The sequence below is a fragment of the Fukomys damarensis genome, unplaced genomic scaffold (genome assembly GCF_012274545.1).
Source record: "Fukomys damarensis isolate Sample0158 unplaced genomic scaffold, DMR_v1.0_HiC HiC_scaffold_8, whole genome shotgun sequence".
NCBI classification, from domain to species: domain Eukaryota; kingdom Metazoa; phylum Chordata; class Mammalia; order Rodentia; family Bathyergidae; genus Fukomys; species Fukomys damarensis.
This window is the reverse complement of record NW_022900920.1, coordinates 3,949,262-3,977,083: the sequence shown is the minus strand read 5'-3', so window position 1 is coordinate 3,977,083 and position 27,822 is coordinate 3,949,262. Positions and strand designations below refer to the sequence as shown.

The following is a 27,822-nucleotide window of genomic DNA, read 5'->3' as shown; positions in this document are numbered from 1 at the left end:
CTGGCCGTTGTCAGGAACGCGAGCACTGATTGGCAGGGAGGGAGAACACCTACTCAATGGGTACAGAATGATAAGTCCTCTGGAATTTCCGCAGTCACCACGCAACCGTCTCCTAGAAGGTCAGAAGGCAGCTCCTTGAGGACTCTGGCCTCCGGCCGCTGGGTTTCGTTCCTCAGCCCCCAAGGAATAATAGCTTTAGCGATTGGGGCACATTCTGCCAATCAACTCTAGCGTCTGCCCACACCTCCACCAGCATAAATTTCATTGGTTGCATCATTACCGGCTCCGATAAGACTCTCTTCTTGGACTGGCTATTCGTGCCCCCTCCCCTAAGAACCCGTCATAGTCAGAGGCTCATGATTGGTTAACCGCGTTGCCAAGATTCCCGACGCGGCTCGACCATTGGAGGCCGCGGGCTGGCCCGGCTCGTTAGCTCGGTGAAGGTGAGAGTCTCCTCCGGTCACTGAGCGCAGATCCCACCGAGGTGCTCCCGGAGCGGCGCTGTAAACTCGGAGGATTCCTGCTCTGTAGCTATGGCTCCTCCTTCAGTTTTTGCGGAGGTTCCGCAGGCCCAGCCGGTCTTGGTCTTCAAGCTCATTGCCGACTTCCGGGAGGATCCTGACCCCCGCAAGGTCAATCTGGGAGTGGGAGGTGAGTGTTCATTGCCCTGGAATGTGAGCCGCGTGGGGAGCGGACCCCACCTGACCCAGAGCACCGTGGGAGGGACGAGGCCGGGCTGGGTGTTACCTGCGGATGAGGACCTTGGAGAGAAGGCAGGATCCACGGGGCCTCTCCATAACCCGCTCACCGCACGGGTCGGGGTATGGAGACCCTGGAAAGAAGAGATGTGTCCGAGGTCACGTATAACAAATTTGGCAGCCAGGACACAAACTCGGTCTTCCTGAATTCCTGTCCTGTGTTCTTCGTCCTGCATCCTTCCAAAGCAGCGGCGAGGCAGCCAGGGATTGTAGAAAGAGGGAGGGAAATAGTCTGATGGGCTTGAGGTTCTGTAGCTGGGCCGAGAAGAAGGAGAACTGTTAGCTTTACAGATCTGTGATCTGGATTTATCAGGTACTTTATTAAATTTTGTGGGGAAGCTTCAGTCTTTGCCCTCGAGGGTTTAAAAATCAGCAGAGGCATTTTCAGGAAAATGGGCCCACCTGAAAAATACAATGTTGAATAAAATAGATCAGCCACACAAGCGTAAATACCATATAGCGTCTCTCATTGGAGTAAGGCAAAGTATAAATAAAGAGAGAAACAAAGGAGCCATAGAAGGAAACAGGGAGATAGACGTTGTCCAGGGAACCAAAGGTGAGGAAAGGAGGGACAGGAAGGTCAAGTAAGAAGATGTTGTGTGAGGTATTTGTACCAGATGACCGCAATGAATGTAAACATTAATCGTCAGAAACATAAACTAAAAAAATAACTGTAATGAAAATGGGGACAGGCAAGGTAGAGATGGAGGGAGGTGGGGAGGAAGGGAAGGGGAATAAAAAAGACTCAAGATGTGTGCTGTACAGGTCCTTACTCCCTAAGATGAATGTAAACTTTATGAACTGTAAACGTATGCCAGTAGCAACAACAGCAACAGCGAAGCAGTCATTACACACTGCAATAGAGATCTGAAATGCTTCTGAGATAGGCTAAGGCTAATGCCTCCAGGAGAGATCTGGGAAGATAAGGTAGGAAGGAATAGAGGTGCTGAAATGGAGCTTGTTTTTCCATGCATCTTGTCTTAATTTCCTGAGTGTATTTCTTGGGCTTTGGAGAGCTCAGAGCACAGGCTGTTTACCCATCTGCCAAGAAGAATATTCATATTGGAGAATGCTTTTACCTCTAACCTTCTCTGGTGAATTTATTGTTATCATTGTCATTTAGATGTTTAAAGTCCTGCAGACACTTCTCTTTTTTTCTTCTCATCTCTTCTTATTCAGTACTGGGGCTTAAATCTAGGCCTTTTGCACTGAGCTCCATTCCCAGCCCTTTTTTATTTTAAGACAGGATCTCTCCAAGTTCCTGAGTTGCCTAGTCTGGTTTGAATTTGTGATCCTTCTGCCTCAGCCTCTCAGAATGCTACGATGATAGGTATGCATCATTATGCCTGGTGGACACTTTTCTTTTGCTACTACAAAGGCTGGCCAGGCAGATGAAAACGAGTTAGGGTGATGTCCTGTCCTGAGGAACAGGCTTAGAATAAAAGGAGTAGAAATTTTGAGAAGAAGAAATGGAATTATTTTTGTACCTTAAGGTGACACGAAGGGGATTCAGTATCAGTATCAGGTTCTCCATAGAGAATGCATGTAGTGCTTGTTTAGAAAGAAAAAGCCTTTACCAAGAAGTATGGGGAAGAGGAAGGAAAAAGATCATTAAAAAAGGAGGATTAGTTGATGCTGGGTACATCATGGGCATAGTGATATTCTCCTTTTTTTTTTTTTTTTTTTTTCTGTTCTTGGTATTGTTTTTTCCTGTCTCTCTTCCTTCTGTCTGCTTCACCATTTTCCCAAAGTTTATATTCTTTTTTTTTTTTTTTTTTTTTCCCAGTACTGGGAATTGAATTTGGGACCTTCACACAGAGCTAAATCCCCAACCCACCTCCTTGTAAATTTTGAAACAAGATCTGGCTAAGTTGCCAAGTTGCCCAGGCTGGGCTTGAACCAGGTTCAGGTTGAACCAAGTTGCCCAGGCTGGGCTCCTACCTCGGCCTCTAAGGGTGCTGAAATTACAGGGGTGTACCACCTTCTCTCAGCTTTTCTGTTTGAAAATGTTCATAATAAATCATTAAACAAAAAAGTCAGTACTACATTGTCTTCCTATGGAGGAAATGTGATGTTTTTAGTAGGCAGCAGGGTTGGAGAATACTAAAAGACTGTCTTGAATTAAATCAGAAAGGGTACTATTTGAGCCACTATTTTAAATCCAGTCTGGAACCTGTAGATATGGCCAGATAAATGGTGAAGAACTAATATCAATGTTGATCTACATATATCTTTTTGGAAGCTCAGATTTTATCAGCTCAGTCACCTTTGAACCATCTTACAGGGTTTTGGTGAAGATTAAATGCATTTCAAGTATTTAGAACCGTGTCTGGCATATAAGTAGGCATCATGTGTTATATATTACTGTTATTTTGGCTTTTTGAGTGAGTCTCATGAAAGATGTTGAATAAAAATTTCAGCTCAATAACTTAAAAATGAAGTAATTCTTGGTATTGGTTCTGATATAAAATGCTAATGCAGAGAAAAATCTCTGTCCTAGTCCAGGCCAGAGTTGATTCACTCAGAATCATAGTCTTAGCTCAGGTGGCCACCTCATTGTAATGGTGCCTTCATCATGTTTTCTAGGAACTGTGAGCAAATTAATTATGCAAGTAATCAAAATTAATGATCACAGCAATTTTATAAGGTTGTTTTTTAATATTATTGTTTAGAAGTATGGAAGCAAAAGCTTAAAGAGAAGGTACAGTTTGTCCCAGATCATATGACCTTTAGGTGGGAGAGCTGGGTCCAGGCCCCAGGGTCTCTTCCCACTCCTGTCTTTGGAGTATGCGGTCTGGGGGCAGCCACTGATCTGGTAGGAAGAGGTAGGAGACCTGGTACAGGCCCAGCTCTGTGGTCCAGTGACATGACCTTAGGAGGCTTAACATCCTTGGGATTCAGTCTGTAAAATGAGAAGCCAGCACTGAATGACTTCTTTCTAAAATTGTACTCTAAGATCCAACTCTACCAAGATGCTACTCTCAGGATTCACTAGCACATTCTATGATTGAGATGGAGGGTAATAATTTTTACTGATTCCATCATTTGACTGAGGATTAAATCAATAATTATGTGTGAAATGTAAATGAGAGGCATTTTATATGTGAGTATTATTGTGGATGGCAGGTGCTCAGGTAAGTGTCTACTTAGAATAGAATAAAAATTCTCTGTCCAGCTTTTGTATGTCCCAGCTTTACTTATGCATGTTCCAAATTATGCCCTTTCTGAAGGAAAAATAATTAGTTACTAGCTTTGGGAAACACTCCTCTGCCCCCAGGTTAAAATAAAACCTAATGGAGAATAGAACATTTCTGGAATAAACTCTGAGTGTGATCTTATTGGCCAATTCCTACTTGCTAATACCTTCTTTCTGTGAGGATGTCAGTACTTTCCTCGTAGTTAGAGCAGAACGTTACATTTTCCCACTGTTAAGCACAAAGCTTCCTGAGTTGATCATTTAAATATTCTCAAAGCTTCAGACTAACACTGCTTTAAGGGCAGGGAGACAGGAGACTGATTTGATGCAGCCTGCAGCACAAAATATCTTCACAGATGCCAGCCCAGTTTTTCATGTAACTTTTTTTCCCCAGGTAAAACTGCTTGCTTTAATGTTGTGTTCAATGTTGTTCAATGTGTTTTCCTAGCATCTTCAAAGAAGATCTTTGGAAAGGTATGCCATATCAGATGTTCCTGAAGAACCTCCTCCTCCTGCCCTGTCCCCAGTGTCCTAATTGGAGAAGGGGCTTAGACGAACACCTTCATGGGCACTTGAGTGGGCCTGGATGAGGGATGAGGGAGGGAGGGTGGGAGCTCTGAGGAGAAAAATGAGAATGATAGGTGAATCATTTAAGTTTCTATGTTTTTTCTTCCTTTCCTTCTGTAAAGCAAAACTGTCAGGCCCGTCTGTAACCTGGGTGAATCCTCCAAAAGGACTTATGATCAGGAAGGAGGAGAGTAATGGTGCATGGAGCTGGGAAGTGTGCTGATCAGAAGGCCTCTGATTCAGTCCTTTAGGGTTGCTTCAGGGTTTCTCTGAACATTGCTTCCTCTTTAAAAAAAAGAAAAAAAGCCAGGGGTGGTGGTGCATGCCTGTAATCCCAGCACTCGGGAGGCTGAGGCAGGAGGATTGCTGTGAGATGGCTTGAGCTACATAGTGAGTTCCAGGTCAGTCTCAACTACATAGTGAGACTCTGTCTCCAAAAAAAAAAAGCTTGTATGGATTCTTGAATTCAGCAGTTGCAAAACTTATTTTTCTTGTGATCTTGGGCAGGTTATTTAACTTTTCTGGTCCCATTTTCTAGATCCATAAAACACATATCACATCTATTTTGTGGTTGATTAAAAGAATTAAATGAGATTTTTAAAAATGTAAAGTATTTAGCACAATGCCTTATATTAGAGTATTTGGTAGATCCTTGTAATTACTGTGCCTTCTGTGACCATCAATACCTATAACTATGATATCTTTTCATCCTGGATTTCTCTTCTGACAGTCTTTTTTTATTCCCTTTGTGTTCTGTATCTTGACTGAGACCACCACTCATTATCTAACTAGAGGGAGATGTTGGGCTCTTCAGCAATCCTTTCCTCATCCTACATCTATTTGATTATTGGATTCTGTTTTTTCTACCTCATAAATTTGTTTGTTTTTGGGTTTTTTTTGGTACCGGGGATTGAACTTGGATCCTTCATGCTTGCAAGTCAGGCAGTGGAACCACTGAGCTGGATCCCTGGCCCCTCATAAGTCTGTTTTGAATATCTTCCATTATCCATATCCCTGCTGCCATTACCTTAATTCAGAATTTTATTATTCCCTCTGGACGGTTGTAGCAGCCTTCTGGTTTAAGTGTCTGTCTCAGTCCCCTTCAGTTTATTTTCTGTGAGGTCATTCAGATGCTCCTGCTCAAACGTGAGGCTGACCTTATCATTGTCACTTCAGTACTTTCGTAGTTCCTGTTAAAATGGAAGTTCCTTAGAAGAGACTATAGCGGCCAGGAATTTAGTTTGGTGGTTCTGCTGCTTGCCTCCCAAGTGCAAGGACCTGAGTTTGATCCCTGTACCAAAAAAGAAAAAAAAAAAAAAAAAAGAGAGAGAGAGAGACTATAGGGGCTGGGGATTTAGCTCAGTAGTTCCACCGCTTGCCTCACAAGTGCAAGGTCCGGAGTTCAATCCCCAGTACCAAAAAAACACAGAGAGACTATAGGACTCTGAGCCACTCCCTGCTCCTCCTTTGTGGATCTTACTTCCAAACCCTGAAAATGCATATCCTCAAAACCATTGTGCTCTCCAAGCTTCTGGGACCTTGCATGGGTGTGCTCTTTGTCTGGAATGCCCCTCTTCCTTTGTCTACCTTTTGTTTATTTACTATTATTGGGGAGGGGGATTGAGACAAGGTCTCGCTATGTAGTTCAGGGTGGCCTTTAACTCATTATATAGCCCAGACTGAAATCCAGCTTTCGTCAATCCTCCTGCCTCAGCCTGTGGAGTGCTGGAACTACAGGCCTGCGCCACCACCTCCAGCTCTCTTTGTGAACTATTTAAACTTCTACTCATTTTTTCATATTTCATTCCCTGTAAATTATTCCCTGCCCCCTCAAAGCAGAATTAAAGGCTTGATGTACTGCTTTTTTGAAGGCAGGTGGATCTTACCCACATCTCTGGGAGGCTTCTAGCTATTGCCTGGCTCATGGTAGATTCAGTAAGTCTTTGTTAAATGAATGAGTGAATGAAAGAAGAACGGACTAAAGACAGGAAAGATTCCCTGGGAGAGGAGGAATAGTGTTTGTTGGTGCTGTGTGACCTCCCTGCTCCATTCATCCAAGAGCAATCTCGTTCTTTCTCACTGGGACAATCATTTGAGGCACTGGGAGTACATCTAGAACTGAATGTGGGAAAAGCTGGGCAATGAAGAAGGAAGGGGACACTTGAGTTGGCCAATTGTCTTTTGTCACACAACAGGCACAGTGCCTCTCCTCTTATTCCCATCTTCAGGTAGTATAGGGCTTTTTAGAGTTTACAGTGTGTGCGGTATGATCGTGATAAAAACAATGGCACCATGGCCATTTCTTCTCCATATTTATGTGTATTATTTGTCAGTGACATCACAAATATAGCATGATTGTATCATGCAGTATACTATATATAATACCTAAATACACACCTGAGGCATAATTAAACTTTAAACTTTTTGGGGTGGGGGTCTTGCTTTGTTGCTTAGGCTGGCCTCGAATTTGTGGCAATCCTCCTGCCTCAGCCTCCCAAGTTCTGGGATTACAGACACATTGTCACCACACCCCACTCTGGAAACCTTTTGGAATGAGTAGAACTCACACAAGAAACCTTTTCTTTGTAATCATTCTCTATGACTATCATCCAGTTTGTTTGCCTACCCTTTTTTCTGGCGATGATACAAATACCACTTTGTGAAAATTAAATTCTTTTTTTAACCATTTTTCCTCAATTTTTATTTTTTAATAGTAAATACTGCATTCCTTTTGGGAAGTTGGTACAGGTGTATAATACATCTTAATTCTTTTCTCATCCCCTTCTTCCATCCCTCCCTTTTTCCTCCATCTCTTGGTCCCCTTTTCATTTACAAAAGATGTATCTCCCTATTTTCTATTAATATATCTTTTATTTTGCTCTTAATTTATGTTTTGGGCTTCTCATATAAGAGAAACTATATGATATTTAAGCTTGTGTGTCTGATTTATTTCACTTAACATTATGGTCTCTGGTTCATCCATTGTTCTACATATGCCTCAAGTTTATGCTTTGTGGTAGGGTAGCACTCCAGTGTGTGTCAGTACCACATTTTCTTTATCCATTCGTCTGTTGATGGTTGTACAGAGGGTAAAGGTTTGGCACTATTGATGATATTTACAATAATGAGATGCTGCCTCTAAAAACAACTTCCCGGCACAGTTCCAGGAATACTTGAACAGTAGTAGCATAGTTTTCAGATAGGATGATCTGCTTCAAAACAGCTCTTGCTTAGTAGTTATTTTGTATATATTAAAAAAAAAACTCCAACCTGGTAAACTAGGATTTTTGAACTTGTCTCAAGGGAGTTTGGTGGTCTGGGGGCAAAATAGGAGTGGTATGACTGTACCATGAGTTAGATTCATCAGCCCAGAGATTGGCAGTTGGTTGGGGATGTGTCAGTCTGGAGCTCTGCCCATGTTCTTCTTGTTAGCTCGGTAGGCTTTTCAGACCTGCAGATGTCATTCATGGAGGGCAGAGTTAGCTCGTAGTAGACACAAAATGCAAAGTGACCTTGTAAAGTTTTATTTGTTACATGCCTTTTCACCTAGTAATTTTACATTTAGAAATACTTTCTAGGAAAACTCTCAGGAATGTGCATAGAGATAAGAGCATCCATCACAATGTTTATAATAGCAAATAACCGAAAGCATAGTTGATCAGTTATGAATAGAAATATTATCTAAATGATGCTATAAATGGCTCATATATATGAAAAATGTCCATTTGTATTTATAATTAGAGAAATGCAAATTAAAACTACACAGAGATACATTTGCACTTTCCTAATGGGGAAAAAAAACCCCACTCATTGGATGAGGTTATGGGGAAACAGACATTCTTTTATAGTACTGTTAGGAAGCTGAATTGATAAAATCTCTTTCAAGGGCAATTTGGAAATATCTGTCCAAACTGTAAATACACATACTTTGTAGCACACTGTTTCATGTTCAGCCGTGTACCTTACAAATATATTTGCATACATGTGAGGTGATATATGTATAAAATTGTTCACTGAAGTGTTAACAGCCAACAATTGCAGACAACTCAAATGTCCAGCAAGAGACTAGCAAAGTAAAATATGGTTCATTCATCAAACAGCCATGAAAGAACAAGGACTCTCTATGTACAAATGTAAAATAATCTTCAAGTGGAAAAGCAAGGGACAAAAACGGTGTATGTATAGTACATTATATACTACTATATACTACTTTTTGTATAAAAATGGCAGACATAAAAATCTGTATTTGCTTGATATGCATAGGGAAATTCTGGAAGGATATATAAGAAACTAACAACAGTTTTTGCTTGTGGAGGGCAGGATTTGGGAAAAGTGTGGGCTATAGGAATAAGGACATGCAAACATCACCTGTCAGAATAGTTACTGATGATGAGAGATCGTCGCAATATGTGAGTGGAGAAAAGCATGTTGAAATTCCTGTGTACAGTATGATCCATATTTTAGAAGAGTGTACCCACAGAAAATAAAGCTTAGAAGATTTTAATGGCCCTTGTCTCAGTGCTTAGATCATGTTAGTTATAATGTTTATTATTTACTTTATGGGTTTATCTAAGTTTTCTTTTTTTTGGTACCAGGGATCAAACTTGGGTCCTTGCACTTGTGAGGCAGGTGGCGGAACCACTGAACTAAGTCCCTGGCTCACCTTTTCTAAATTTTCTACAGTTAACATGTGTTGTTCAGTGAACAGTAACTACCATTCTAAAATGTGATTTAAAAAACAAGTCATTGACTAATGTTGGCAGAAAATCAACAAATACTGTAAGATTTTGTTCCCCCTTCCAAATCAACCTATACATTCAAGCAAAGAGGCAAATGGCTCCTGTAAGGAATAGTATTTGGAAAAATTATTGGCTGGAGTGCAAGCAATAGCAGCTGCCTTCAAAAGCTATGTCCCCATATCTGCAGACTAGTATAGAAGAAATACTAGTAATAGAATGATTCAAACAGGCTTAAAAATGCTCACTACAGATCAGTAGTAGACCGATTCAACCAGGCTTAAAACAACTACAAAGTGCGATTAAATGTTGTGAAATAGATAACTTAGATCAATGAAAAGGTGAAGCGGATGAAGTGTATGAACAAAATAGTAAACACTAGCTGATGTCACAATACTGGGAGAGGACAAAGATGTGTTTAAGTAGGCTCTTGGGTGATTGTGTAACTGGTTGCCAGACTCGTTAGTTGCAGGATGTTCACTCACCATTTGTCCTGTGAGGAGGAGGAGGAGGAGGAGGAGGATCTTCGTCCACCCCCTCCGTATTTATGTGTGAAGGTGCAGAGTTCTTGTGAAGTAGCACCTAGACCTTTCTGGTTCTCTCTTGTGCCTGTGGTGGTAGAGGCCTCAGTACAGTATCAACAAAGCAGTTGTAAGATGTTCTTTAGTTCACAGAGCATTCCTTTCTGTTGTCTCATTTGTTCAGGCTCCGTAATGTCACAGTTTTATTTCAGCATTTTTCTTTTTGGAGGGCCTGTATTTAAGAGCTGTGAGTTCCATAAACTTACCATGTCTTCCTTTGTTCGCTCAGCTTCCAGCCCAGGGCTTGGTCCCCAGTAGGTATTCAGCAAGTGAATGCACTTTACTTCGGTTTCTCTCGCTGTTCTATTTTGACTGAGAGGTGCTGGAACTCTTTGTTCCCAGTTCTAAACTCTGGCTTGGCTGAAGTCTGAAAATTCTATCTCTTTTCCATGTTCAGCTTACCGAACAGACGATTCCCAGCCCTGGGTTTTACCCGTTGTGAGAAAGGTGGAGCAGAAGATTGCTAATGACAGTAGTCTCAACCATGAGTATCTGCCCATCCTGGGGCTGGCAGAGTTCCGGACCTGTGCTTCTCGCCTTGCCCTTGGGGATCACAGCCCAGCTCTCAAGGAGAAGCGGGTAAGTTTGGAGTGAGGGCTGTATTTTCTCTTTATAAGCTATGAAAATAAAATAAAGAAGAAGAAAAAAAAAGAAACCATGAAAGTACAAAGAAGTTGAAAATTCATTTTTATTTTTAAGTGTTAGGGGTCACGTCTAGTGATCTGTCAAGCATTTCCATGGTAGTGGAAGCTGGTAGTGCAAGTGACATGGCCATATGCAAAGCCTGTCATCTTCAGTTGTTCAGTTTTGTCTAGTAGATACCAGATTTCAGCTGCTGGATTTGAAGCAGTCAGTGGAGATGCCAAGCAAAGGGTATTGAATGGATTCATGAGACTGGGTCTAACCCATCTCTGCCACTGCTTTTGACCATATGCAAGTCATTTACTTCCCTGGTTCCTACATCTACATATTAGGAAAAAACTAATTTGTGGTTCATGGTCCCATAAGGAGCACTTGCATAGGGGGTCATTTAAAGACCTTTCCTGAAATTGTATGCACAATTTTTGTGTGTACTTATTTCTGGGGAGAAAGTTTATAGTTTTTTATCAGCTTTTCAAAAGGTGTGTGTGAGCCCTCTGCCCCTGCAAAATTCAAAAGCCACTGTCTAAATGCTCTTTGAAGTCTTTTGCCAGTCCAACATTATTTAATACTTCTGGCCTTGATCTCACCATTGCTCAATTAGGTTTTTCTGTTATAGCTAGAGACGTGGAAGAATAGTGTGTTTGGAGGCAGATATAGCCAGGCAGGCTGTATGTGGCAGGAAGTGGTTATAGGACAGATTCTGAGTGATGTAGGAATTCAGAGAGGGAGGGTCATGAAAGTCACACATGGGACTTGACAGAGCCTTGGAGAATGTGTGAATGTGGCCGGGACACCGACTTTCGACTCTGCATGTACATTAGGATTACCTAGGGAGGGTATGGGTCACATGAATTCTGGGCCAGTCCAATCAAGTCTGCTTTCCTCTTCCCTTCCCCTTCCTTTCTTTTCCTCCCCCTTTCCCTCCCACAGTGGACTTGTTTTTTTAAAAAGTCCCCACACAATCCTAAGTATAGCCAGGTTTGAGATCTATGAAGTACAGAAGGGAAAATGGAAGGGTACCCTCAACTAGTGGGGAGAGTCCAGGACAGAGTTGGTCCCTCAGGAAGTATACATTGTAAAGAGATGCCTCGTTAGAGCTGGGAACCTGTTGGACAGATAAAACAGGCTGATTTTGGCAGCCAGGGCAGGGGAAGACAATTCAAGATTTGAGCAGGAGTTGCCCAGTAAGTATTGTTTGAAGATAAATGAGGATAGATTGGTAGGAAGGGAAAGAGCTCAGGTTTTTACAATAGTCCAGTAAGATGTTGGGAAATTTCAGTTGCCCTTGCTGCGCTCCTGGGCCCCGTTGTAATATGGCCTGCAGTTCATGCACTAAAGGAGTATCTGGGGTATTCCTCACATGCTGCTTATTTATAGTGGATGTTTCCCTTTTGCATATAATGATACCCAGATGCTCTGATAAGAAGAGCTACATGGCATAATAAAGGTTACACAGGCATACCTTTTTGCATGTGTTGGGGCACGGGGTGGCTCTGGTGAAGGCCTTGGAACTCAGGTCAAAGATTAGGCAAGTGATCAGTTAGGGTTTTGATTGACTGGCATGCAACACTGATGTGCCTCAAGGAACTGAAGGCATGCAGGTAGAAACGTTAGCGTATGTTAATTAGGAGTCACATGGGGAAGTTGCTCTGAAAACCAGTGTTTTCCTGGAGAGAGAGAGAGAGAGAGAGAGAGAGAGAGAGAGAGAAATGAGACTCCTAATGAAATTTGAAAGTAAGGAACTTAGGCAGCTGGAGGCTTATCCTCTTGGACACTGGAGATAAATTATTTGGAATTCCTTGGACAAATGAAAACAAAGATTCTGTGTTGGGGAGCTACTTCCTCTAAGACTGCATAGTAACTGCTACAGTTACTATGCTGGCAGGTGTTCCTCTGCCTGTCAATCTCTGTTCTAAACTCCTAACTGTAAGATTGGGTTGTTGTTTGTGGCCTTGACCTAGGGTCATAGTCCTCTCTCTTAGTCTACTTCATCTGGTATTGTGGTTTTGATCATAGAGCAAATTTATATACCAGCAGTTATTTGAAGATCTATTTTTGGATTGGTGTAGGATACTCCCTTGGCATCTACATCACTCTAGGTACCAGTTACTCCCTAACTCTGAGTCTTTGTTCTTTCTCTAGAAGTTCTCACCATCCCCAGGCTACTGTCTTAGTTCAACCCTCCATCATCTCATTGTAGATTCTTCTAACAGCCTTCTTATTGAATTTCCTGCCTGTAGTTTTTCCCTCATTCTGGTACATTCTGCACACTGCAGCTAGAATGAACTGTTACTGAAGAGTTGGGAATCAGCCTGGGCTGGGTGCTGCTCTGAGTTGTGAAGTGGTCTCAGCTCTTGGATCCTCCAGAAATTTGTAGAGGTCCACAAATAGGACTCAGGAGCCAAGGAATGAAAGGTTTAAAACACTTTATTAAGCAACTTGCAAGGCAGTGGTATGAGAGGACAGTATACTTAGGAGAGTTCCAAGCAATCAAGGTCTATAGGAGGTCTCTACACTGTGGTCTGTGGTAGGATTTCTTTTAAGCCTTAGAATTCGAAGAAGAAGGGTCAATGACTGAGAGCTTTTTTCCAATCAGTTATGAGTTTCCACCCTCACTTTAGGTGAAAACTTGCATAGGCCTAGTTGAACCAACATGGTGTCCAAAGCTCTTTAGTGGGGTCAAAATCACCATGCAGATGCATGTAAATGAGTCCTAGTTGGGTTGACAGGGTAACCAGGGTTTGACAGAGGCTTGTGCTCCAAGATGAGACTGTGTGGATGTAACAGGTATCAGATTGGGTAAGGAGGGGGAATTTGGAAGGATGCATGAAGTGTACTTCTGAGGAAGCCAGGGAACTGCGAACTCAGGAAACCTAGACCCTGGCTCTTCTTAGAATCCTCCTCCAGCTCATTTCTGGCTAACTATTCAATGTATCAAATCTTCCTTCAAAAAAAAAAGTCAGTCGTGAGCCAGGCACAATGGTACACGCCTTAATCTGAGCACTTGGGAGGCTGCTGAGGCAGAAGGTTCGCTGTGAGGTCGAGGCCAGCCTGAATTACATATTAAGACCCTGTCTCAAAAAGATAGAGAGACAGACAGACGGATGATAGTTAAATACGTCATGGCCCTCACCTCTTCCTAGCCCACTCCCTATAGAAGTTCTTTCCATTGCCCACAGGGTGAAACCCTTGAACTTGGTATGCAGTGAATTTAGCTGAGGGCATCTTGCTCTTTCAGTTGCCTACTCCTGCTCATATCCCAAGAAGCTTTCTGTTTTCCAGACCCACCGAATCCTGCCATGACCTTGTTCTTTCCTCTGCCTGGAATGCCCTCCCTCAATTCTTCTTTCAAGACCTGATCATTTCTTTGCTGAGTCCTTGCCTCTCTCAGGCAGGGCCAGTAGTTTGAGTCCTCTGAATCATCATAGGACTTCATTCACAGCTTGTGAATAACAATATTTACTTTGTATACTATACTGCAATTTTATAAGGTTTCTTTCCCACAAGACCATAACTCTATCCTTGGTGAGAATCAGGCTTTCTCCTTTACTTGCACAACTTTAGCATTTAACTCCTACCCTGGGACCACCACAATTTCTGGATGTTTGTTTATTTGTTTGTTTATTTTTGGTTTTTGCAATAGGGTCTCACTATGTAGTTGAGACTGACCTGGAGCTCACTATGTAGCCCAGGCTGGTCTTGAACTCACAGTGATCCTCCTGCCTCAGCCTCCCAAGTGCTGGGATTACAGGCGTGTGCCACCACGCCTGGCTCTGGATGTTTACATTAATCATACACTCAGCAGATGCTCCCCTCCAAGTCCAGGCACTGTGCTAGATGCTGAAACCCAGTAGTGACCAAAATGCAGAATCTCTTGCCCCTACTTTCAGTTTTGTGGAGACAGACAGACTGTAAACATAATCAATAAGAACAGCATATAGTATATTACAGATGATAAATAGCTATAAAAATAAGGGTTTAAGGGAGTGGGACAGGGTGAATTGACTTTTAACTAGGGTGGTCAGGGTAGAAATAGAAATGGTATTTGAGCCAAAACTTGAAGGAAATGAGGTGTGGATAAAAGAGTGAATGAAGCAGAAAACAAGCAGTGTCTTCCTTGAGATCAGTCTGAAGATTTAATGTTACCAGGTCCCAGGTCTTTCTCCATTTTGAGATACCCATTTTCTATGCTCCTCACCGCTTCTCTACTTTTCCATTTTTAGACTTTAGGATCCAGACAGAATATTCATTTTCAAAATGTCCTTATCTGGTTCTGAAATCACTGAGCCATTGTAGGAAGCCATTGAGGGCCCATGAGCTGTAATTCTTTGCTGCCACCACCACTCAGATGTCCCGGTCTTTCTCACTTTGACCATCTTCTCTGGGAGACTCTTCTAGACTTTTGCTGTAGCTCACGTCTTTTTTGTTTTGTTTCACTGTTTGTTTTTAATGCCATCTCTGTAGCTAGTTCAGCACCGGTTTGTATAGAACTGTGTGCCAGGTATTGTCATAGACACTGAAATTAATGCGGTGGCCCTGGCCACGAGCAGTTCCTGGTCAGGCCTCCTGTTCCTCACAATGAAGGCACAACATCAGCAAACTGTGATCTTAGACAAGGGTCCTGTGGCCCAGCAGTTATGTACAAAGGTCAGCCCTGTCTGCCTTCATACTCACTTCCCAGATTTCCTCTGCTCTGGATATCCCTGTTGACCCACCTAGGGCCAGTTGCCTGGCTCCTTCAAAATTCTGGACTTATTTCCCTTGATAATAATTTCCTTTAATAATAATGATTCTCCTTGATACCAAAATAGCACCCTCATGGGCTCTTGATTAATTTGCCAAACATGAGTTCCCAGAACAACCCAATTGCTCCAGTACTGATGCACTCAAAGCTAGTTTCTGTGCTGATAATTAGAGCAATTTGTTTCACCAAAGCCAAACAACGCTGTCATATTTTTAGGTAATGATAAGTTTTTGGGAAGTTGATATTTCATGTGTCATATATGTTATGAATGCCAAGAAATAGTTCATGTTTGTTTTGTGAGTTTATCTCAAAACATGTTTTTAATCTTGTCTACTAACTTTCTGACTTTTAATAAATTTGGTTTCTGAGAACAAAATAGGGTGGAGTTAAAAGTTAAGAGGAAGGTCTTTCTTTTTCCGACTTTTTTCCCTTTGTTATCTTTTGGTATTAATGTTATACTACATTTTAAAAGAGATGTAGGAAGCTTTTCTTTAACATTTTTTTTTTTACATTTTTATTATGGAAAAGCTCAAATCTATATGAAGGTAAGGAAAATAATATGAATGCATCTCCATGTGTCTTTCACTTAGCTTTAACACTTGTCTTGTATAAGATTGACTCAATATTAAAGCTGGATTATTTTATGGCAAGTCCAAGCTATCTGAATACATTTAAAAAGTGTTATAGAATTTTATAAATAGCACATGAACAAATTCATATTTTTTAAAAAAAACAATTTATAGATTAGGGCTAAGTCCCTTTGACCACTGTTCTACAGTCTAGATCCCTCCTAAGATTTGCTACTGCTCAGTAGATTTGGTGTGTGCCACTCCTTTTATTTAGATAGACCTTTTCGTGTGATCTTTTCCTTTCTCTCTTTACAGTCCTGTAGACATATTAGGTAACATGCTTCACTCGTTTTCCTACTGAGTTATGGTGAAAACTAGTTCAAATTTTGAAAGGGCAAAATCAGAGATAGGAAGAATAACATGCATAAGACACAGGGCCTACATCCTGCAACTCATCAGCTGTGTACCCTATGGCAAACCATTTCTTGGGATCATTTTCCTAACGTGTAAATTGGGTATGTAGAACTTGCTTTACAATGTATGTGAAGATCAAATGAGAATTCCTGTAAATGCGTTTTATAAATGGTTTATTGCCCTATAAGGTCACATAGAAAGCCAAGGATAGGAAAGTCGTATTCACATATCACCTTTATTTTGTTAGAACATCTAAGGATTCATAAGCCTAAGTTCTAGAGAGAAGAAAGGGTACCATAGACTGATGACAGTGGCAAGCTAGAAACACTGTTTTACGGGCTTTTGCTGAGGGAGATTTTGATCTTGGGATAGGTGCTGAAGAGGTGAGTTTGCTTTCCGAAACACACTAATGTGCCCTGGGTCTGTCCTCTACCTCTGTGTTCACAAGGGAAACTTTTCCCCTAGAGTCAGACCTGGGATTGAAGATCTGACCCTCTCTTTTAGGAGCTACTGACTTTTAGCAAGGTATTCCATCCCACCGAGTCTCAGTTTCCTCTTTGTGTGTAATAAATATGGGCAAATAATAGGAAATTCTTTGTGCAGTTGTTCTGAGGGGTTTCTTTTTGTTGTTGTTATTGTTTGCTTGTGTTTTTATTTTTGCTTTTTTTTTGCTGGAAGTTGAACCTAGGGCCTCACTTAGGGCAAGCATTCACTCAACCACCTCTGTTGTGAGGTTTTCATGCTATAATACAATGATGAAAGGACTTAGCATAGAACAAGCACAAAGCAAGTGCTCACTATTACCTTATTTTCTAATGGTATCTGACCTCACTCTTATCCAGCTGTCACCCTCATTGTCTTTCAGGTAGGAGGTGTGCAGTCTTTGGGAGGAACAGGTGCACTGCGCATTGGAGCCGAGTTCTTAGCCCAGTGGTACAATGGAACAAACAATAAGGACACACCCGTCTATGTGTCCTCACCGACCTGGGGTGAGCTTAGTCTGTGTTGAAAATCCCCAGAGGAGGCATAAAATGTTGATGCAGGAAATACCACTGTCATAGGATATATTTGGCATTAATGTAACTGGTTGAACTTGTTCTTGGTTGGGATCCTTTCTCCATATTTTAACCTCTAACCTTGATGAGTTTGGACATTGAGCCTGGGAGGGCTGGGAAGGCTGACTGTGGCCTTCATAGTTAGGCCATCTGGTGTTTGTAAAAGTACTTAATGTTTTACTCCTTTGTTTGCAGAGAACCATAATGGTGTATTTACTACTGCGGGTTTTAAAGACATTCGAACCTATCACTATTGGGATGCAGAGAAGAGAGGACTTGACCTCCAGGGTTTCCTGAATGATCTAGAGGTAGGTGATTTAGAAGAAAAAAAGTAAAAACATTTTGTGGTGCCAGGACTAACAAGGAAAGTTTTGGAACAGCTGACAAGTGAAAGTCTCAGAGATACCTTGCCCAACCCAGATAGTAGATTTGAAGTAGCATGTAAGAGGTTGTGCAGAAGAGAGACGTGATAGAATATGGTCACCCTTAGTCCTTTCCACTGACTCGTATGCTGCTGAGTGTGTCTCTTGTTGCTAGTGTCAGAGCTGATGTAGCCTCCTTTTCCTCAGAACGCTCCAGAATTCTCCATCGTTGTCCTCCATGCCTGTGCACACAATCCAACCGGAACTGACCCAACTCCAGAGCAGTGGAAGCAGATTGCTTCCGTCATGAAGGTAATTGCTCCTCCGGAGCATCTTTAAAAAAACAGCACGTATTATTCGGTGTATTCAAAAAAGCAAGACCTGTTTATGAAGAATTTGAACGATGGAGAAAAGTACAAAGAAGAAAACAAATATACACTGTAAATCCTATTACCCAAAGAAAGACACTGGGTTTGTTTGTTTTTGTTTTTTGCAGTACTGGGGATTGAACCCAGGGCTTTTACATTGAGCCTACTTTTAAAATTGGTATTTTGCAACAGGGTCTTGCTAAGTTGTCTAGACTGGGTTTAAATTTGTGTTCTTCCTGCTTCTGCCTCCCAAGAGTGCTGGCATTACAGAAGTGTAATGAAAGACACTGTTAAAGTTTTGGTAGAGAAAATGTCAGGCCTTGTGTGTATGCATGTATGTGTATGCCTTTGTGTATTTCATATAGCCATTTTATCTGTTCTGTTTCATAGCACTTTTTTACTTGAGTTTCTTTATATACAGGCCACTTGATATTCTACAGCATCCTTTTTCATGACTGTATTATATTTCCTTCACAGATGTGTCATCTTAGGGACTGGGTAAATCAGTAAATAGACATTTGGTGTAATTTTAGGTTTCTTGAGCTTATGAATAATTGTATAATAAAACTCCTTTTTATTTCTTTGGAATGACTTTGTAGATTGGCATTTCCAGCTCATAGTGTGTGTATTTTCCATTAATGTGCTCCTAGAATTCCTGGGAAACTATTCCATCTTGGATGCCCTGAGAATATAGCAATGAACAAAGCAGATATGGTCCCTGCCTCCCAAGAGTGTGCAGTGTCCAGGGAGACTGATGAGGAAGAGAGTGGTTGTGATACTGTGCGATGCTGATGGTTCCTATCAGGCACATCACTCTGACTTCAGGCAGTGTATGGAGGTGGTACAGGTGTTAGCAGAAACTCCTGTGGAAGAAGTAGTTGCCATGGTGAATCTTGTAGGAAGGGAAGGAGTTAAGAAGACCTTGGCTGAAGTCAGAGCAATGGTCAGGAGCCCTAGGCAGTGATCATGGCCCTTTTAAGGAAGTGAAGGTCATTCTGGTTACCGCCTAGGATTAGAGGCAGCTAGGGTAGTGTGAATGATGCAGCTAGAAAGTAATTAGGGTCCTGCCCTGGGCCAAGGTCTTTGATTTTCATTTTTAGAGCAGTGGGAGCCACTGAAATCTCTGATGTCAGGTCACTACCTGATATGAGTGTATATGCTTTGCCTTAAGGTCACCCTGATTTTACAATGGGAAATGGTTCAGAGATGCAAGATTAGACAAGCTGGGACAGCAGTTAGGAGGTTATTGTTGCAATCGTGTAAGAGCTGATGGTGACCTGAATGAAGAAGGAGGTGATAAGGGAAGTGAAATGGAAAAGGACCCTAGGGCTCTGAAGAGGCAGGACCAACCAGGCTGGGGTATGACTGGATGTGCGACAAGTTACAGAGGTAAGAATCAAGGCACACTCTGGTTTCTGGCTTTCAGGAGAGGGAAGTGATGTCTGTTCACTAAAAGCGGGAGCAGACCATGCAGCAGCTCTTTGAAGAAAGGAGAGTGATGGGAGACTACTGTACCTGCTTTGTCCTGAGTATCTGCTGGGTGGCCCTGGGAATGCAGTCCTCACTTGACTAACTTGTCATACCAGGAACTCCTAGAGAAGCACTCACTAACATAGGACAGTCTCTTCTCGCCTTAGAAATAAGCCCTGTTGGCAGAGCTGCAAGTTGCCATGTAGGACAACATACTGTTAAAAACAGGTAATCCAGCACTCGGGAGCTGAGGCAAGAGGATGTGTGAGTGTGAGACTAACCTGACTACATGAGACCCTGTCTCAAAAACCAAAAACAAACAAAAAAGTGAGATTTACTGAAACTTAACATTTGTTAGTTGATATTCAGTGGAACAGAGAATTAGTTGGGTGGTTGAGTACATATGGATAAGAAAGAGGAGAAAGGTTCAGTGTTAAGAAATTCTGTTCACGTGCCAGATGAGGAAGGGAGGCAGGGAGGGCTGGCGCCTGAGATTGGTTCCAGAAGGATTTCCTGCTCTGACTCGCTTTCCTTCCTTGCAGCGCCGGTTTCTTTTCCCCTTCTTTGACTCAGCCTATCAGGGCTTTGCATCTGGAGACCTTGAGAAAGATGCCTGGGCCATTCGCTATTTTGTGTCTGAAGGCTTTGAGCTCTTCTGTGCCCAGTCCTTCTCCAAGAACTTCGGGCTCTACAGTGAGTGCTTGGTGGGGTGTGGCCCTGCCTCCGTCCCAGCCCTCCCACCCATAGCCAAGCCTGATAATGTCTTTCTCTTTAGATGAGAGAGTGGGGAATCTGACCGTGGTTGGAAAAGAATCTGACAGCATCCTGCGGGTCCTTTCTCAGATGGAGAAGATTGTGCGAGTTACTTGGTCCAATCCTCCTGCCCACGGAGGACGAATTGTGGCCTCTACTCTGTCTGACCCTGAGCTCTTTAAGGAATGGTAAGAGGCTCAGAACCCGATGGTGCAGAACTGTAACGTTCCATTACATCTAACTTAGTTTCTTACTTTCATTTTGGCGGAGGCAAACACAGTTACTTTTCTTCCTTTTTTTTCCCCCTGGTATTAGAGATTGAACCTAGGGCCTTGTGTGTGCTCTACCATTGAGCTATACCTCCAGTCCTTACAGAATTTTTTGGGAGGTGGGGTGGAGTGTTATGTGGGGGAGGGAGGCTGGGGATTGCACCACCTTCACCCTGAGCTACAATCCCCAGCCTTTTAACAAAGTTTTGGGGACAGGGTCTCACTAAATTGCCAGGTTGCCCAGGTTGGACTCCAATTTGTGATCTTTCCGCTTCAGCCTTCCAGAGCTGGAAACAATTACTTTTTTAAAACCTGTTTGAGTCTCAGATATTTCTGTAAAGTAGGGCTGATTCCAACCTTTCATATGTGCAGCTCACCTGGAACTAAGGAGGAAGCACTAAATGAATGGCAATTTCTCCCACTTTCCTGCTCCCTGTTCTTCTTCCCTTTAACGCTGGAAAACACAGGAAGGAACTTCTGCCAGAATAAAATATCCAACTTCAAGGCAGTATGACAAGTGTTGGACTCTTCATTCTCATCTTAATTTCCATGTACAGCAGACCCCTTTTATCCACAAGGATGTATTCCAAGAAATTTAGTGGATGCTTGAAACCACAGATAGCATAGACCCCTACCTATACTGTTTTTCCTTTACATACTTATGATAAAGTTTAATTTATAAACTTGGCATGGTAAGAGATTAACAATATCTAATACAACAATTATAATAATATTCTACACCAAAAGTTATATAAAACATGAATTGTTTAGTTCTGGGATTTTCCATTTAATATTTTTAGATTATGACTGACCACAGGTAACTGAAGCCATAGGAAGTAAAGTTGTAGGTAAGGGGAGAGCTACTGTATTTTATCTTATTTTAGAACAGAATCATTTGTATGTATTAGCTGTTCCATAGTCCCTAATTTGGACTGATGAAATGCATTATTTTATGTATATCAGCACCCTAGTGTCGATTCAGTAAAAACACTAATGCTGTTAGTAGCCATTGTACCCAAGACTAGCACTAGACTCCATCAGTCAGTCCAGTCCTTGCCTTCTGCTTACTTAGAGTCTGAACTGCTCATTTCTCCTTCTGGGCATTCACATGGTTGGCAGGTTGTGATCCCATTTTCAGCTTATAGTTTAAATCATAGTTCTTTTAGTTTTGGGTTTTGGTTTTTTTGAGATAAGGGTCTCACTATGTAGTTCAGACTGGCCTTGAACTCACCATGTATCCCAGATCAGCCTAAAACTCCTGGGATCGTCCTGCCTCAGCCTTCTAAGTGCTGGGATTATAAGTGTGCACCACCATGTCCAGCTAAATTACATTTCTTCAGCCTGCATGTTCTTGGGTACCATCTCTCCTGTCGGGCCTGGTATTTATATGACTATCCATGTTTCAGGACAGGTAATGTGAAGACAATGGCTGACCGAATTCTGACCATGCGATCTGAACTCAGGGCACGATTAGAAGCCCTCAAGACCCCTGGGACATGGACTCATATCACTGAGCAGATTGGCATGTTCAGCTTCACTGGCTTGAACCGTAAGTGGTCCACACCCCCTTAGGCACGTGTTTATGAAGACCAACAGTCCTCTCAGTCGCTGGTCACAGACTCACCTCTGTTAGCTGTTGCTTAATTGGTCTGTCTAATTGGACCAGGCAAAGTTAGGTTTTCTGTCTTACTGTCTTCTCAGCCCCTGGGGTCTCAGAAGACCATTGTTGTGGTCTGCCCTACTGACCCACAACCATAACATTTTCATTTTGTGGGCTGGGAAATTCTTCAGAGTGAGCTAGAAAGTAATAGGACTTGTAGCTTAATGATTTATGATTTTGAAGTTCTCAGAAATTGTCATAAGAGTCCTAAGTATAAATATTATATGTGATTATTCAGCAATGTAATTTCTTAACAGGTCTCTCCTGGTCTCCCTCAAAAAGAGATTATGAAATTATCTTTCATTTCATAAATAAGAACTTAGATAGGTAGCTGTAATTAAAAGCTGATTAAAAACCTAGTGGGCAGCCATGCACCATTTTGGTCCACTGTCAGCAGGGCCTGTCAGCTATCATTGCTCCCTTATGATGATACAGGGTTCATTCTCTTAATTAGCAGTTCCTGAACGCCTGCAGGCCATGCTGCCATTGGCATGGTGCACATCACCCTCACTGGTGTGTCTGAGTCGCCCTAGGGAAGGATGCACTGGCTTGGGTTGTAGATGGAACAGTAGAGTCACCAAAGAAGCAGCAAGACTGGAGCCGTCCGAGTGCTTCTTTGGAATGGGCTCAGGAAAAGCCAAAGGAAATTAATATAAATAGGTGATAGAGGTTGTACTATAGATCCTTTAAAATACTTTGGTATAAAATGAGGCCACCTAAGAAAATAAAGGAATTGTGCAGTTATCTGTAGGTGTCCTCATGACTGTGGGATAGAGAATTAGTTGACTCAATAAGAAAAGTCATTCTTACACAACTCTAAAAATATTGAGTATAATGGAAATGATCTTTAGTAGTAATATTGTAAAAACTCATAAGGTAGGGATATCTCTCCCCAAAATAGCTGTATTTTCCCACTCACTATTCAGAGTAGGAAATTAGTTTTTACTGTGAATTGAGAAATGATGGGAGTAGACCCGTGCCTAACAGTCATTATATTCTTTGCACCTGACATTTTATGTTTTGTTTTTTTTTAATTACTTGTTAGTGTATGTTTATAGTACCACAGTGATCACGTTCCTTGTGGGGAGTTGGTACATGTACATATTTCATCTTAATTCTTTTTCCCCTTCCCTCTCTCCTTTTTTTTTCCATCTCTTAATCTGCCTCTCATTGAGAAAGATCTTTCTCTCCACTTTGTATTATCTATCTTTTATTTTGCTTTTTATTTGTATTTTGGGTATTTCATAAAAAAGAAACCATATCATATTTAAGCTTATATTTTATTTATTTTACTTAACATTGTGGTCTCAAGGTACATCCATTTTCCTACAAATGACTCCGTTTATCTTTTATGGCAGAGTAGTATTCCATTATATGTAAATAACACATCGTCTCTACCCATTCATCTGTTAATGGTCATGTAGGCTGCTTCCAATATTTAGCCGTTATGAATTGTGCTGCTGTAAACATGAGTGTGCATATAGCACTGTAAAATGGTGTCTAATTCTTTTGGGAAGATACCTAGTAGGGGTTTAGCTGGGTCAGATGCAATTTGCTTTATAAATACGGGTTTATTTTCTTTTCCTCTCATCATTTTATTAGGAAAACATACAGTAAATCTGGAGGAAATGTACAGTATTTGGGAGGGGCATATACCCAACATCTAGTTTGTGCTATTCTCAGGTCACAGTATTTCCTTTATTACCTTTTTGTCAGGACCCGCCTAAAAAGCCCCTGGTGTTGCGATAAAAATTGCCCCTGTGAACACTGGCCTTTTTCTGGGGAAGGGTTTTATACTATTTACCAGCTTTTTATTCAAAAAACCAAAACTGAACCACAGTAGAGCCTGGTGACAACAAATGCCTCCCTCTGGGGCTCAGAATTTTATAAACAGCAGTGTGCCCGTGGCTCTTCTGATGTGAACTTGGCTTTATCTTCATGGACGACAATCATTCACGTGGTTAGACTGGGTCAAAGTGACTTGTGAAGCTAACTTTGTTTGCTTGTTTGGAGAGGCACATTGCAACCCTGAGTCCAGAGTCCACATCGGCCACTTCCATAGAGAGCAGCATTGTGTTGTAGGGTGGAGCCCAGACTCAGGTTTAAAGCCGTACGACCACTGCTGAGCAGCCACGTGCCTTTGGAAAGGCCATTTACCTTCTGTGCCTCGTCTGTATAGTGGGGACCATAGGTTATTACCAAGATGATTGAGGTTGAGGTGCTCATAGCACTGCCTGGAACATAGTGTTTGCCCCTTTGTTAGGATACTTTTTTATTCCTTTCCCTTATATGGATTGTGTCTTCAGGGTGTTAAGTAGGCAAAAATCTTCTAGAATTCTATCATGCATCTACAATAAAGCGAAAGCATTCTAAGGATTGCAGCATCAAGGCAGTAAAGTCAGCCCCTTCTTGCTGCACGCGTTGTGCCTCTCTGCAGACACGGAGCCCTTCTTGCTTCTGAGGAGGAGCGGCAAGAAGTAACCAGACCTGTTGGTGCCAAGACAGGGAGGTCTGTGCATGAGATGTGATGGAAAAATACACTGGATGTTTAAATTAAAAATTTTTATTATAGTAAAAGACATACTGTCATTAACACTGGTGGTACAGGCATTACTGTCCTGTTGGGTAGCTTGGGACCGTCCCGTTGGGTAGTATAGGCTAAACCCAATGGGACAGTCCATGCATGTCACTCTGTCGTGAATTTTTTTTCATTGAGTTTATTGGTACTTTTAAATAATAAATAATAATAAAACACTTGCATTCATCATTGGGATCTTGTACCTTTTCATGATGTATCTTGGTTCTTATTTTTTTCCCCATTCCCTGCCCTCCCTTCACCCTGTCGTGAATGTTTTAATCTCCCTCAAAATAGTCTCCCTCACTTTGAATACACTTATCCCAACACACTTATCCTATCATTGTCACCACTTTCTGAAGCAGTTCTGGAAGTCTTCGTTCTCATGAGTGTCTTTAGTTGCTCCCTTCATGTCCTAAACTGGTCCAAAACATTTACCTTTTGTTGTCACTTTGACTTTGAGGAAGAACCAGAAGTTGCAGGATGCCAGATCTGGTGAACAGGGCAGATGAGGATACGCCATGTTTTTACAAATCTACCTTTTTATTGGATAGCACTTAGCAACAGCATTCTCTGTAATTCTGATCATACCTCATGAATTAAAGAAAAATGTTTTAAATTTAAATTCAAAATATTTTGATCACATCTCAAAAATTTTTGGTCTGCTAGTTTGTTCTCGTAGCATTTATCCAGTGCTGCTTGGGGTCTTTTCTAGTGTACTGTAAAAATGAATGTCAACAGAAGGTTGTGGCTAGGTGCTCAGACATAAGCAGACAGGGTAGGAAGAGATGAAGGAAACACCAGTTTTTCATATCAGAATATTCTTAGTCTGGTAGTTATTCTTAGTTGACGTGTGTTGGTGAGTGTAACGTGCAAAGTTTGGTTGGGAACTAGCCCCAGAATAAATTGCATAGCAGTAGTAGTCGTGGTGATCTTCCTGAGAATTAGAAAGTTAACGAATCTACAGAATGTAGTGAGCATATTTCTATTTGTCAGTTGGAGGAAATAGCTCCTTTTGTTTTGCCTGTTAAAGGGAAAAATGAAAAATGTAATTCTCCAATAATCACTGAACTGCCATCGCTTAAAAGATCCTTACTGTCTCTGTCTTGTTTTGGTTTTCAACAGCCAAGCAGGTTGAGTATCTGATCAACGAAAAGCACATCTATCTTCTGCCAAGTGGTCGGATCAACATGTGCGGTTTAACCACCAAAAATCTAGATTATGTGGCTACGTCCATCTATGAGGCAGTCACCAAAATCCAGTGAAGAAACACTGTCCAGTCTGCACCACCAAAGTATTCTGTGTCACATGTGTCCCTGCCTGCACAAACTTAGCTGTACATATCGGGAATTAGAGCTGACGGGAGGGCTTCCACGCTGCCCTGGGGAAGTGGCCTCCAACTCAACTGCCCACGTGAGGAGAACATACGTGACAAGAACTGGGGGTCAGGGCTTAGAGCCTTTTGGAGACCAGAACAAATTAAGGTTTTTATTTAAGAATAAATAATCTTTGATCGTACGATGTAGATTCTTTGCTAGAAGCAGGAGTGCTGCCCATGTTGCTGATGGGTTCTGCATGTTGCTTGACTCTACAAAGTCTAGTCCAAAGGCCAAGTTGACTGAAGGAACCACTGTGACTGTGGATGTTGTGTGGCATTAAAAAATCGTCATCGTTTCCACCTTGTCTCCATGTTCTTTCTGCATGGTTGTGTCCCTTGTGTGAAATTTTAATTCTTTAGTGTGACTGCAGTAAGAAATAGTTACATCATGATGCACACGGGCAGATTCACCTGTTTAACTGAAACAAAAGTTTCATGGAATAGTATTTACCCTTGCAGTGTGTAGTGCAGTCTGATATTTTCAAGTATATTCTGTTCAATTTTGTCTGTTTCGCTAAAATAAAATAAAAATGCTGAATAAGACACATGGAATTGATTTTGTGATCCATTAAAGGGTTGTGACCCACAATTTAAAGGGATTTACTAGCAGCTGAAAGAAAAATGAAAATGTTGTCTCAAAATACCAAAATGTCCCTTTGGTGAAATCACTGTACTACCAGTGTGTGTCAGTTTTGTGGGCTTCTTATTCAGAGGCCAGCAGTCTTATAACACTTAGAAAACCAGACTTCATGGACTCGTAGGAGGGACAAACCACCAGCCTCTCCCACTGTGTTTAGGGTACCTCCTAGTCTGCTGGAACAATTATGGCCATTTAAATATAGATCACACACACACACACACACACACACACACAGATCACAGTTGTGGGAACTCTCCAAATGGCAGTTTTATAGATTTGGTGAGATTGGGTTTTACTTAAAAGGAGGTCACTACTAGAGATTTTAAAATATTTGTTAATTTTTGGCATTTTAACAGGATCTGTTCCATTCTAGGACTCCTTTGAGTTAAAAAATCTTAGTATTAAAGGGTGATTGGGGTCTTAGAAGTCACCAAGGGTAGCCTCTGCCTGTGGTGAAACAGTATCTTCCATACTGCCTCTGATGTAGCATTTTCATTTGGTATGGTGGTGACAGACCCTTTTGATAGTTGGTGAGGCATCTGTTCTACTGATTTTTAGTTAAGATCTTTTACCTTGAGCTGGAATTTAATCAACATTGGTCTTACTCCCCTGGACCTTTCACAGACAGCCATTGGGTTGACTGGCATTTGTAAAGGACCTTCAAATCTATAAAAGTAGTGGTGGCATTCTTTGTTTATAATTTTCCATGTCAATCCTTTCTATTCATTATTCAGTATTTTGACACAGGGTAAGTTTTCTGGATCTTTGATCATTGGGCTGGCACCCACTGTTGGGGTGTGACTCGACTGGTTGGTGTGGATGGACTGAAAGTGATCAGATGATCTCCTGCCTTCTGTTCTCATTTCTATTCCATCAACATTTGTTCTTCCAATTTAAAGATGCTTCTCATTAGTAAGGGACGGCAGTCGAGACAGATGCTGAATGAGCCTACCTTGTATCAGTCTTCTATCATTCTCTAATGTGGCTTTAAACCATTATTCTCCAGGGGGTGACTACCCCCCTCCATGGGAACAAAGCTGGGTTTGTGGGAGGCAAAACAAAAATCAAATAAAATCATTTTTGGA

General features: G+C 41.7%; 1 protein-coding gene across 1 annotated transcript; it reads left to right on the top strand.

Annotated features, from left to right (window-relative positions):
- Positions 1-388: 388 nt before the first annotated feature.
- Got1 (glutamic-oxaloacetic transaminase 1) lies at positions 389-26,393 on the top strand. The gene is made up of 9 exons (XM_010638524.3): positions 389-651; positions 10,236-10,417; positions 17,073-17,196; positions 17,458-17,570; positions 17,832-17,936; positions 20,005-20,155; positions 20,238-20,403; positions 21,891-22,033; positions 25,845-26,393. Exons 1-9 carry the CDS (start codon positions 534-536, stop codon positions 25,982-25,984), a joined length of 1,242 nt encoding a protein of 413 aa, XP_010636826.1. The 5' UTR covers positions 389-533; the 3' UTR covers positions 25,985-26,393.
- The last annotated feature ends 1,429 nt before the right edge of the window (positions 26,394-27,822 follow it).